At 38.1% G+C, this 13,660-nt stretch overlaps 1 protein-coding gene across 3 annotated transcripts in view; it reads left to right on the forward strand.

The window, feature by feature from the left end:
* The window catches only part of LOC121513608 (myocyte-specific enhancer factor 2A-like), a 97,792-nt gene that overhangs the window by 78,220 nt on the left and 5,912 nt on the right, over nucleotides 1-13,660 (forward strand). For all 3 annotated transcript variants that reach the window (XM_041793465.1, XM_041793475.1, XM_041793455.1), the window contains 3 exons: nucleotides 141-301; nucleotides 12,190-12,316; nucleotides 13,465-13,567. In XM_041793465.1, coding sequence (XP_041649399.1) covers nucleotides 141-301; nucleotides 12,190-12,316; nucleotides 13,465-13,567 — 391 coding nt within the window. The remainder of the gene's footprint in view (nucleotides 1-140; nucleotides 302-12,189; nucleotides 12,317-13,464; nucleotides 13,568-13,660) is intronic.

Raw genomic sequence — 13,660 nt, forward strand, 5'->3', positions numbered from 1 at the left:
AAGGCCATACTCTCCATGAATCCATCAGTCAATCAACCTGTCAGTCAATTTAAAAAAAAACACAAGGTTTGCCCTCCATACCTGCTGAGATGTCCTTGTTTTTTTTTTTTTGTTTTTTTTTTTTACATTTTTGTGTGCAGTGAACGGTTTCGTGGGCTCACCTGGTGTAAGCAGCTTAGGAAAGATCCTACAGTCCAAATCTCCTCCTCTCCCTCCTCCTGGAAACAGTCTGGTCCCCACCAGCCGCAAGACTGACCTCCGAGTGGTCATCCCGCAGTCCAAAGGGATGATGCAAACACTGGTAAGTAAGCCTGTGTTTCTGTGTGGTTAAAAACATGAAAACAAGCTGACACATAAACAGCTCCAGGCTCATGAAGTACATTTGCTTTTTAGCTCTTCTCTCTGTAAAAATCATCAGCTTTAGTCGTGTTAGGTTTATTAGAAACTAACCATCCAGGATGTTATTTAAGCCTGTAGGATGGTGGACACAGAAAAGAACAGAGTAAATTGATGATGCACATTTCCACTGTGCTGGTCAGCAACTTTTCACAACAGTCATTCTGACACCATCTGGACCAGATGGTTGGTGAGTTTGTAAATCAGATTATTTGTACTGGATGTCTCTGTTCTGCACTGAAAAATCCCCTTCATCAAGACTGTTCGCCTAGGAAAAAGAAATATCCTCAAGGCAAGAGTTTCTGCTGTAATTGGTCTAACAATTTATTTTTATTGAAAGTGTCTTACACAAACAAACTGTGCGCATTCTTCAGTTATTGCACCAGTCAAGATAAACATCTAGTTTTAAGATTAAGAAGCAGAAAATAGGGCTTGGTTTGTTCATAATCAGAAAAAAATTCTGTAAAAAGCATGAGTTACGATAAAATCCAGCATCTAACCTTCCCAAGTCACCTGCTCTGTGAGGTTAGAGTTTCTTGAAAAATACATTAGAATGCATCAAATTTCATTTAAGAATCCAAAAAATTAAGATTTGCTTGTTGCGGTGACATCCATTTTTTTATGAATAACAAGAAATTCAGGCCTTTTGTTTGCTTAACGTTCTTGACGTAAGATGTTTTTCTGTGTAAATGTAAGCGTAAGAGTTTTTGCAGTGAATTAACAGACTGAATATCATACTTTATCATGGAGTATTTTAATATTTTTGGCTGCCCTGTTTACAGTTCTCAACTCTTTTAGTGGCTCGTTACTAATAACAGATAGCTGCTTGTTGATGGTTGGTAATAAAATGTTGCTGAAACTTAACTGCAACTAAAAGCGTTATAATGACTTGCCCATGGGTTAGTGAAGCACAAGCTTTAATAAACTGTGCAAAATACTCCAAAGGCGGCTATTTAGTAAAAACAGTGAACTGATAACTCCTCTAAATTGAAGCTCTTTAAAAGTTCCATATTTTACAACCCTGGCTGCAGCAATCAAAAATGATTTCATTGGACTGTGAAGCCAAAACAGCAAAATGTTGAATTTCTCATATGGGATCATTGGTAATTTATCTAAAGTTTATTTGAAATTAGCAACTATCTGTGTTACATAATCACGAAAAAACAGAAAAACAGGCTTTTTTTCTTTCAACTGAATCTATGTCCAACAGAAGATCCTTATATAGTAAAAAAGTGTGTCTCAGTGGATGTTGCCTCATTCTGTCATTTAAATTAAAATGAGTTTTGAAAGGCTACAGGCTCCACAAACAATCATCCTGATTATGTTTCATCTAAGCTGCCAACCTGTCTACATTGGTGGAAAATTTTGGTAGATTCTCAGAAAGCACTTCTCAAACTCAAATGTTAAAATTATGTGGTTATGTTCTGCTAATTTTTGGCACCAACAATCCCTCAAAGAGTGTGTTTATTACATTCCTAAATGTTAAAGAGTTCATAATTTGGTGAACAGACTCCAGACTGATGAAGGAGTCATCCTCCTCAGCAGCTGTGCTCTCTTATTGAAGTTATTGATTTAAACTCCTTCTCTGTTGTTTTCCCCTCCCACACTACACTCGAACATGATGTAACGATTAGCAAACAAGGGAAAAATCTTTTATTTTTCTTTCCTGTTACATCAGTAAAGGTCGATTACTATTTAGGGGAATTTTACTTTTGCTGAATTCATCTTTCCTCTGCTATGAAAAATAACATGAGGTAAAAATAATTATAAAACAAATAATTGAAAGTTACAGACAAAGAAAAAAACAATCTTGGGTGCTAGCACAAGTCTACAATTTTTCCCAGTGTGAGAAAAAATGTGACTTTTTCTACGTCACAGTACAATTTGATACCACACATGACAATACCAATGCAATACAACTCTACATTGTAGGATAAGATAACGTGCAAAGAGATACAGTACGATACAACAGTATATACAACTGGAAATGGTATGACACAATACAATACAGTATGATTAGAAACAGTTTGATATGCCATAGAAGGATATAATATGAGACAAACATGCCATGAGACAATGTGACAAGACAGAAAATGACACAATACAACGCAATACAATGCAGCACAACACAATACAGTATGATCAGTGGGATGTGACTTAGCACAATACAACACAGTATAAGACACAGCATGACTTGGTACGATATAATTAGCTTGACTTGACATGACATTATATGGTAGAACAAGGTATAATACACCATGACATGACACAACAGGTAAGATTCAGTACGACTCAATACAATACGATATAAAAGAGTAAAGACCACTACACAGTACATCATAACAAGATTCAACTTGACAAAATACAACATGACATGACTCGACACAATACAATAGAACTTGATGCTTTACTGTATGACTAAAACTTTGTGATACAATTAGAAAGCGATCCCCAAATGGTGGCCCACATAAGTCATCCATCATTCGTTCATTCATTCGTCCGTCCGTCCATCCATCCATGCATTCATCCATCCATCCATCAATCAATCCATCCATCAATCTATCAATCTATCCATGCATCCATCCATCCATGCATCATCATTTATCCATCCATCCATTCATCCACGCATCCATCCATCATCCATCCATTTATCCGCCCGTCCATCCATCCATCATTCATCCATCCATCATCCATCCATCCATCCATCCTTCTTTCACTTATTCGGGGCCAAGTTGCAGTGGCAGCAGGCTAAGCAAGTCAACCCAGACATCCCTCTCCCCAGAGACATTTTCCAGCTCTTTCTGGGTTATTCTGAGGCATTTTCTGGCCAGATGAAATAACCCCACCATCAAGTCCTGGGTCTACCCTTGGGTCTCCTCACAGCTGGATGCACCCAGAAGACTTCCACAGGGAGGCATCCTAACTAGGGATGGGACAAATAATCGATGATCGATTAATTGGTCATTAAGAATTTGGTCGATCGCAGGGAATTTAGTCGATCTGATGTTAGCAGTTAATAAAGAGACTAAACACATCTTACCCTGTGCTGCACAACAGTATCTACCATCATGACAATTTGAGTGGGTTTTGTTTTTGTTTGTTTGTTGTTTTTTTATGAGGCTCGCTCTCTGTTATATGATAGGCTATTGACTTTGGATTCCTTCTAACTTTATTTTGTGAAAAAAATGGCAGCCAACTAGGGCTTTTGTTTGTTGTGGTTGTTTTGGGGTTTGAATAGTTTTTTGAGATGCTTGCATATTTTTTTGCACATCCCTGCAACAGGTGATACAATAGACCATGCCTTGTTTATGTTTAAGAGCCCTAGGTTTTCGAAGGGTGAAAATAAATAATTCATTGAGAAACACACTCATTGGTTACCTGTCTTTGTTATATAGGAATGTTATACAGTCATGGACGAAAATGTTGGCACCCCTGGAATTTTTCCAGAAGATACACCATTTCTCCCAGAAATTGTTGCAGTTACAAATGTTTTTGGCATACACATGTTTATTGCCTTTATGTGCATTAGAGCAATAGAAAAAATTCGAAGAAAAAATCCAAAATTGACATAATTTTACACAAAACTCAAAAAATGGGCCGGACAAAACTGTTGGCACCCTAATAAAACTGTGGGTAAATCATTTTATTTCCAGCATGTGATGCTCATTTAAACTCACCTGTGGCAGTAACAGGTGCTGGCAATCTAGAAATCACATCTGAAGCCAGTTAGAATGTATAAAAGTTGACTCAGCCTTTGTGTTGTGTGCCTGTGTGTGTCACACCAAGCATGGGGAAGAGAAAGAGGATCCAAGAACTGTCTGAGGACTTGAGAAGCAAAATTGTGGAAAAATATGAACAATCTCAAGGTTTCAAGACCATCTCCAGAGATCTAGAAATTCCTTTGTCCACTGTGTGTAATATAATCAAGAAGTTTATAACCCATGGCGCTAATCTCCCTGGACGTGGACGAAAGAGAAAAATTGACAAAAGAATGCAATGCAGGATAGATGGAATGGTGGATAAACATCCTCAGTCAACTTCCACACAAAATCAGGCTGTCCTGCAGACTAAGGGTGCAAAAGTGTCAGCTGGGACCATACGTGGTCATCTGAATGAGATGAAGCACTATAGCAGGAGACTGAGGAGAACCCCACTGCTGACAAAGAGACATAAAAAAGCCAGACTGGAGTTTGCAAAAATGTACCTGAGTAAGCCTCAATCCATCTGGGAGAACATTTTGTGGACAGATGAGACTAAGGTAGAGCTTTTTGGAAAAGCACATCTATTCACTGTTTACAGAAAACGGGATGAGGCCTACAAAGAAAAGAACACAGTACCTACAGTCAAACATGGTGGAGGTTCAAGGATGTTTTGGGGTTGTTTTGCTGCCTCTGGCACTGGGTGCCTTTACTGTCTGCAAGGAATCATGAAATCTGGAGACTATCAAAAAATTTTGGGCCGCAATGTAGGGCCTAGTGTCAGAAAGTTGGGTCTGCGTCAGAGGTCATGGGTGTTCCAGCAGGACAATGACCCCAAACATACCTCTAAAAACAACAAGAAATGGTTGGAGACAAAGCGCTGGAGAGTTCAGAAGTGGACAGCAATGAGTCCAGATCTAAATCCCATTGAACACCTATGGAGAGATCTCAAAACTGCTATTGCAAGAAGGAACCCTTCAAATCTGAGAGACCTGGAGCAGTTTGCAAAAGAAGAGTGGTCCAAAATTCCAGTTGAGAAGTGTAAGAAGCTTGTTGATGGTTATAGGAAGCGATTGGTTTCAGTTATTAATTCCCAAGGGTGTGCAACCAAATATTAAGTTGAGGGTGCCAACAATTTTGTCCGGCCCATTTTTTGAGTTTTGTGTAAAATTATGTGAATGTTGTCTTTTTCCTTCTGATTTTTTGTGTTGTTTCAATGCACATAAAGGCAATAAAAACATGTATACCAAACATTTGTTGATTGCAACAATTTTCGGGAGAAATGGTGTATTTTCTGGAAAAACTCCAGGGGTGCCAACATTTTCGTCCACGACTGTACATACATATATATATATGTACATATATATATATGCCCATGTATGAATGTTTTTATACATAAAAATGATTAATCAATTAATTGATTGTTAACATTATACAATAGAAGCTCGAGTTGGCAGGTTTCTTCCAAACACCCATCTCTAATCCTGACCAAATGCACAAATCACCTCAACTGGCTCCTTTTACTGGGAAGGAGCAGCATCTCTAATTTGAGCTTCACCCAGTTGTCCAAGCTCCTTACCTTATCTCTGAGATTGAGCCCAGACACCCTCCTGAGGAATCTCGTTTTGACTGCTTGAACCCAAAATCTCATTCTTTTGGTCATTACCCAGAATTCATGACCAAAGGTGAGTGTTGGGACGAAGACCAACCAGTAAATTGAGAGCTTTGCCTTCCACCGCAGCTCTCTCTTCACCACAGTGGTCTGGTACAACGTCTGCCATACTACCAACGCTGCATAAATCTGCTTATCAGTCTTGGGGTGATCATGAGCCCTTGTCATAATTTTACACAAAATTAAATTTGTCTTGATTTTATACAACCCACCTTCCAAACCTACACATTTTTCAGGATATTCAGATTTTTTTGTTTTACCTTAAAACCAGATCAGAGGTGGAAAAGTACATGACTATTGTGCTCAAGCAAAAGTACAGTTACTCTGGTTAAAACTAAAGTAAAAGGACTTGTCTAGAAATCTACTCAAGTGAAAGTAAAAAGTAATAAATTTAAATTGTATTTTAAGTATTGAGTAGCTACTGAGGAGCTGTACAGGCAAATATGAGGGAGAGTGAGTTGAAGACTCTCAGACAGACTGTGTGACAGTCTGAATGGTGGAGGGCTAAATTTTTGTATTTTGTGAGTAGCGAGATGAAGTTGCGGATGGACATGATGTTGTGGTGGGAGAAGGAATTTGGTATGACGTATGATAAGACTTGAAACAATTCCAGCCAGTGAGTTGAGCAGAGAGTGTTGAGGGAGCTATGCTTTTGAGGATTGCTTCCCGTGAGGCTTGTGAGAAGTTAGCTGTAGAGCTAATTGAAGGCTGTGCTGAAAATGGTAGGACCGGAGCTGGATGAGGATCGGATTCTGGGGCCAGTAGCCTGAACTTCTTTGTTAATGATCTCGATGACTGCTGATCACTGCTGAGTTATCAGAGTGAATGAGTATGAATTTTTTGAATATTCGTGCCCCCAAAATATGGCTGCGATGATGATGGGATAGAGTTCGTAGAGGGCGGATGAAGGAGACTGAGATTCGGAGTCTAATGATTGTAGTTCTGGTGGCCAGGAGGGAGCGAAAAAAGGTTTTCCATAAACACGGGATTGTTTCAGGAGATGTCCGCATAAGCACGGAAAACGACTGAAAACGCTGTGAAATATATACCAAGCCTGTAAGTGGCATTGAAACGTTGCCATGGAAACGCACAAAAAATAAGCGAAGATTTTGAAGCATGCGAATAAGAACTTAGGGGGGGAAAGGTTTTTTTTGTACCACAATGGTTTAGATTATATTTAGGAAAAACCTCACTGTGGACTGACTGTCACATTGATTGGCAGATAGCTCCACAGGCAGAGGCTACATTTCTGTCAAACAGAATGCTAGCTAGCTAGCTGACAGGAAGTCGTGCTTACTGGGCGGGCCGTTAGGTTGATCCAAAGTTTGGTTAAGATTGTGATTTCAATATGGAAGCTGCCGTGGATTGGCTTCAAGAGCTGTTTGAGTCCACCTATTGTAAGCAGATGGCTGACATCACACAGGGTTTGTCCAGTTCTTTCTACAGTCTATGGGTTAATACGACCTGATCACAAGCAGAAGGAGCTGATGAAGGAGGCTGTGGATGTGGGAGCGGCTCCGTGACGTCACACTTTACAACTCTCACAGTGGTGGCTCTGACAAGGGAGCAGGAAGTGCGGGAGGCTTGGTTGTTGCTTTGGTGTTTTTTTGGATGAAGAGTAGAGCTGGAAAAAAGTTGATTTTTTTATCATTGCAGTGGAATGCGATGCTTTTATTTTGAGTGCTTAACGGAGGATTGTGAGTGAGCAGTCAGCTGCGACAGCGAAGACGCACCGTGTTGACTTGGATGACAAGTGGCTGGTGAGTGAGACCATTGTGGAGTGGGGGAGATTGATGCCAGTGTCCATTCCTGTGGCGTCCTCGAGTTTCGTGCCATGCTGATGGTGGGATGAGGCTTGCGACATGACGGGAGTCACAGGGATTACGCTTGGGCATTTTGAGTTGAGGTGGCGGGTTCAAGGCACGCTAACCACAGACAGCAGGTGGCTCCGCTATGACTCCTGGCTGTGGTCTGAGTCGGGCTGCATTTCTATGGGCTGCTGTTCTTCGGTGAGCAGGGGATAGCCTGTTTGGTCATCATTGTACGGATCTACATCTGGATCGTGCAGATGGAATTCAGGATCCATAGTGAGTTCTTGTTTTTACCTCCGCCAAGGAGGTTATGTGATCAGCAGGGTTTGTTAGTTTGTTTGTTAGCAACATAACTCAAAAAGTTATGGATGGATTTTGATGACATTTTCAGGAAATGTCAGAAATGGCATAAGGAAGAACTGATTAGATTTTGGAAGTGATCCGGCTCACCATCTGGATCCAGGAATTTTTTAAAGGATTCTGTACTGTTGGGAGATAGGGCTGATGGCAAAGGTCTGCGCTCCCTGAGTGCTTTTCTAGTTTATGAATGCGTTTTATAGATGTATATATATATTTATATAAATATACAATCAAGCACTTGGGGTTGAGGCTTGGTCTGTCTCTTTGAAGACTCTCAGACAGACAGCGTGATGTGGGATGGCTATATTTAAGTAGGCTGGTCAGGTGATTGAGGGTGTGGTTTTTTGGTGTGGCCCTGCTCCGGAACTTAAGTTAATACATTAACTACATAAAAAAAAAAAAAAGAAAGAAAAAAGACAGTCTTGTATTATAAAAAGTTGTATTATAAACCCAGTATGGCGATCCGTTTCATATTATGCCTTGAGTGTATTGTTCTGTCCCTATAAATAAGAGAAATGATGTGAATATAAGTGAATATTATGACGGTAAATATTGATAGAACAAACACAAACAAACACAAGACAATGACAAGCTAAAAATTAGTTATTGGCATCGAAAACTCAGACCATAATGATGTTTAGTTTTCGTTTGTAATAAGAGGCATGAGTGAATATAATTAAAGTAAACTACAATTTGAACTTCCTTCTTGTGTGAATTCTTGAGCCTTTTATTCATTTTGGGACGGGTGTTAGTGTTGATAAAATCTTGTCTGACTAAATCTTAACTGAATAAACATCCTTTCAGCTGTCAGCCTGGCCTCTCCACACCTCTGTTAATCATCATTTCTCATCAAACTGTTTACTGTTGATCACTGGACGATGAATCATTGATTGACAACATGTTCAAGGAGCTGTGTTTCTTCTGCAGTCTGAGTGTAACACTTCAGCTTTGGGGGTCGACTTTGTGGTGTGAAGTTGAAACATGCAACAAAACCACAAACAGTCACTGATGTGCTAGTGTTGTTTAGCAGATGAGGAGTTTAACTGCAGAGATCTTGACATGTTTCTGCTTTTTATTCTCTTTTGTTAAAGCTGTTGAGTTCAGACAGCAGCTTCTCCACAGCCTTTCACTTATTCCTCTGTATGTCTGAAAGGATGGATGTGTTTGTGTTAACTTTGGGTAACTTCTGAATTAAGTAAAAGTTTTTTATACAATAGGGGCGGTGCAGTTTCAATACAGTGCATGAAACTGATGTGAGGCACAGAGAGTTTATAATTGTTGATGATTTTTAACTCTTGTCCCCAGTAAGGTTCTGAGCAATTCTGTATTCCAGGATGTTTGAAAATAGGGTATTGCTTTTTCTATAGTAAAAAAAAAATCTCTTTATCTTTTTCCTAAATGCAAGATGTTTTTTAACTTGTCAACCATAATCATACTGGTTTAGCTTTTCTCTGATCACATAAGAAAAGAGGAAGGAAACTTAAAGAAATGTTGCAAACATCACACTTTGTCAACTCTGATAGTGTGTATCAGGAAGCTTAACCATCATGATGTATGTGTTTGTGTGAATGATCTCATGTTGACATCATCAGGCTGGACTGGGAACATGAGTGAGAAACAACACAAAATTTTTACTAACTGTTAGAAATGTATTAAATTCAAGAATGCATGCAGTTTATGAGAGAGGGTCGAACACTAACATTACTTATTTTTTATCTAGGTCGATACACAAAGTGTCTGCTGGTATTTAAGGGTTTCTGGACAATTTAGTAAAACGCACAATTTAATAGCAATAAGGTTATAGCAGCAAACTTGATTCCTTGCAAAGTCTTTTATCACTATTAAAGTGGAACGATTTCAAAACTAAGCAAAGTGGTTGGAAGTAAAAAAAAAAAAAAAAAAAGGTTGTGAAAATAGAAGATGTGATGGGTGGTCAGTTGGAGTCAGGTGTATTTGTAGGTGCTCAGAGAAGTCATTCTCTACAATAATGTTACTGCTATCTGCTGTGCAGACTCATACTTTAAAATTAATTTTAATGGACAGAATAATCAATGCTTAAGGTATTAACATCAGTCCATACAAATTTTAGAATATTTTTCCCTTCACCAGACAACTAATTTCAAACCACAAGTTCACCCAGACTTTCTCTATGACTAAATCAAAGTTTACATTTGATACAGCAGTAAGGAAGCATTAATTTCATACAGATGAAGAGTTTATACTTTATTCATTTTATTTTGTTTTATTGAACAAAGAAAAGGAAAATAAAGATACAGAATAAACAAGAAATACAGTACATGCAGAGGATGATAATGTAGAAATCAGATAACGAATAAATGTGCAGGAGAAGCCAAAGAAACCCAAATGGGCTTGTCGAGTGGCCCTCCTAATTGAAAAATTGAACTTACAAATTAATGTCAAATAGTACAAATTATTACGATACAATAAATAAAATGCTAAAAGAAGATAGCAAGAATAACATGTTAACAGAAAACACAAAAGCAGAAGCAAAATAGAGAATAATTAAGGGTTTGCTGTGCTCAATTGGTCCAACAAAAAAGGTTTAGTTTTTTCTTGAATGAATTTAAGTTGGTGCAGTTTCTGGAGCTGTTAATATGGGACCATTTCAAGCTGAGTTTTTTTTTTTACTCTGATGCTCAATCAATAATTTTTAAAAGATGCCATGCCTAAACGGTGCCTGAATTGATTCTTTTTAGAGAAAAAAGTGTTTTTGAAATCTGGCAGCTGTCTTGGTATCATAAATGACTCAGAAATATGGTTCCAATTAAACAAAAAAGTAAAGGAAACAGCCATAACCTTATTCATGTAACAAATTTGAGGTTTCTCCCTTGAAGTGACGGGGATCACATTGGGATGGAGAGGTACTGAAATGAAGCACTGAAATCTGCCTTGTAATTCAGTGTTCAGTATTGGATGAGTAGGCACCAGTACTATGTTGGTACTGGATTTCAATACACATCTCTACTGTTAACAGAGACTGCAGTGTGCAGTGTTGTTCACAGACTCAAAAATGAGTAATATTAGTCCATCCATCCATGCATCCATCCATCCACACAGCTTGTCCCAAACGATCAAATCAAGGATTTTATAACTTGTTCCTCTGCTTCTTTGCTTCTTGTTCTTCCTCTCTCTAAAGATGATGATAATAATAATAAAAATAATAATAATAATAATAATAATAATAATAATAATAATAATAATAACTTTATTTATAGAGCACTTTTAAAAACAAAGGTTTACAAAGTGCTTCGACATGGTTAAGAGCAAAGCAACTAAGAAAAGACAGAGACAACAGAACAATGATACCCAGAAACATCAACAGAACCCAACAGTGCAAGAGCAGAGAACATGATCAAGTAAATAATAACATCAGAACCTAGATGTCACAGACACCAAGTAAACCATGAGGTCATATCAATAGTGTGCAGACATTGTAATCGTACAATAATGTTTCAAAGTTGTTAAAATGATAATAAAGATAATCTTCTGAAACTCAAGGGTGTAGGGGGTAACACCTAACTATGCAGCTCAGTCTGACAGGATAAACCTTGAGACATGCCTGATTTCTTTGGCTTTAAAAAAAAAACCTCAGTGTGACTGAAATGATGGAGAAGCTCTGACTTGTTGAATTATAGCTCAGCAAGAGGTATTGGAAACAAGTCACAGTTATGTCAGTGGACAAAAACATCCATCTCTCATATCAGTGTAATAATTCTACATATTCACAAGTTTTACAAACTGGACCCTTGTTCAAACTACTTTCATTATTTATCTTACTGTGTATTATTAGATAAGGACCTAGGGACCAACTAAAGAAATATCCATTCTGGTGGTTTCTAATCGATCTGTATATGGTAAAACATGGTAGGTTTTTATGTTTATTTTATCAAAACTCTGAAACTCAACACTCAGCTAGCCTGTCTCAAGTCTGTGGGAACTTTTTAAATGAGACTAAAAAAGAACACATTTTACATAAACTTAAGACCATAGTGAAAAAGTGTTAGTGTCTCACTGCAGAGAAGCTCCAGTAATGAGTTTTTACTGCCATCATGTGGTTCAATGAGGTATCACAAGCCATGTTTGCTTGCTCTTAATGAACTGTATGTAGTAAATAGCTTCAATCTAAGCAACAGACTGAGTGAAGAATTTTAAAGGTAAAAATAAAAAAGTCAGTGACGCTTTAAAAGATGGATGAATAAACCCTGTGGATTTCTTTTTGTCTTATTTCCAGAGTAACCAGAGGCTCAGCAGCACTCAGTCTAACCAGCCTCTGTCCACACCTGTGGTTTCCATGACAACACCCAGTCTGACCCACCAGAGTCTGGCCTACTCCGGCATCAGCTCCGCCTACAACAACGGTACCTGTTGATTATTGTATTTTTGATATAATTCTGTTGACAACTTTGCCTCTAATGACCCAATGACATCAGAATTGATTTATATACTTCTATTTTTATCTGTTTATGTTTGTTGTTAATCAATGTTTGTTTTTGCCCTGTTGAAGCCTTCTGTGATGGAGTATCAGGTGGATACAAAACTGATTAATATTGCTGCTGATGCCTCCATATAAGTTACAAAAGACATGAAACCTATTAACAAGATGACTTATAGTTAAGAAATATGCCTATTGCTCCTGCTGCACAAAAAAAAAAACATAAATGTCCAACTTCTAAATGAACACTGTAGTTGGGCAAGAAGTTGTAAGTAAGATTATGAGGTGTTTTAACAGCTTTTATATTGTGAGAAAATTACCAGATGAAGCCTGGATCCCCCTGCCATGTATCAGTTTTCTTTGGGTTTTAACAGACTTTAATCCAAATTTAAAATTTTTGTATCATTATAACTTTAGTCATTAGTCACAGAATCTGCAACGCTTTGTTTCATGTATAATCTGTGTGTAGCACGAAAGAGATACGGTCCATCTGTTGTAATATGGGATCCCATTAACAGTCATCAGTGATTTGATAATGATTAATCTGTATAAACAAGCATCTACGTGTACGTGAAGCCTGCAAGCTGCAAATCTATTATTGCCAGTCAGACAGTAAACAATGACAACACATCTAGCTGATAACTGACTGAAACAAAAGCCCTAAAAGACTTTTCCTTGTTTTCAGACAATAGCTGATCTGTTTTGAGAATTTTGAAGATTTCTCAAGGAGAAAAAGATGTAAACCAATAATTAAATATGTGCTGTTTACTGTATGTACTGTGTACTTAATACTGTATGTACTTCCTGTCTGTAATGCTATAATGCATGCTGTTAGTCAATTTGAATCAGTTTATTTCTAATACATTGTGTCACAGGTGATGACAGACTACTTATTAAATGAGAAAAGTGTTGCACACATTAAACCCTCCATTAGTAGTGTGTTAATCATTACCAAAAGGAATGAAATAGGTAATGAATGATGGATATTGTAAAGTGTAGCTGAATTGTTTTGTCAGACCAGTTCTATCTTCATGTTGCTGTATTTCATGTTGTCTCTCTCTCTCTCGTTGTCAGAGTACTCCCTGAACAGCGTTGAGCTGCCAGCCTTCAGCTCTCCTGCTGGCTCCTCTCTTGGCTCCATGGCAGCATGGCAACAACACCAACTGAGCTCACTGAGGTAAACTTCTGACACAGCTCACCTCTGTCTTTCTGATTAATGGTTTTCTACAGCTTAAAACAGTTCTGTTATTAAATCCATTGAACCTCTGTT

The sequence above is a fragment of the Cheilinus undulatus genome, linkage group 1 (assembly GCF_018320785.1).
Source record: "Cheilinus undulatus linkage group 1, ASM1832078v1, whole genome shotgun sequence".
NCBI classification, from domain to species: Eukaryota; Metazoa; Chordata; class Actinopteri; order Labriformes; family Labridae; genus Cheilinus; species Cheilinus undulatus.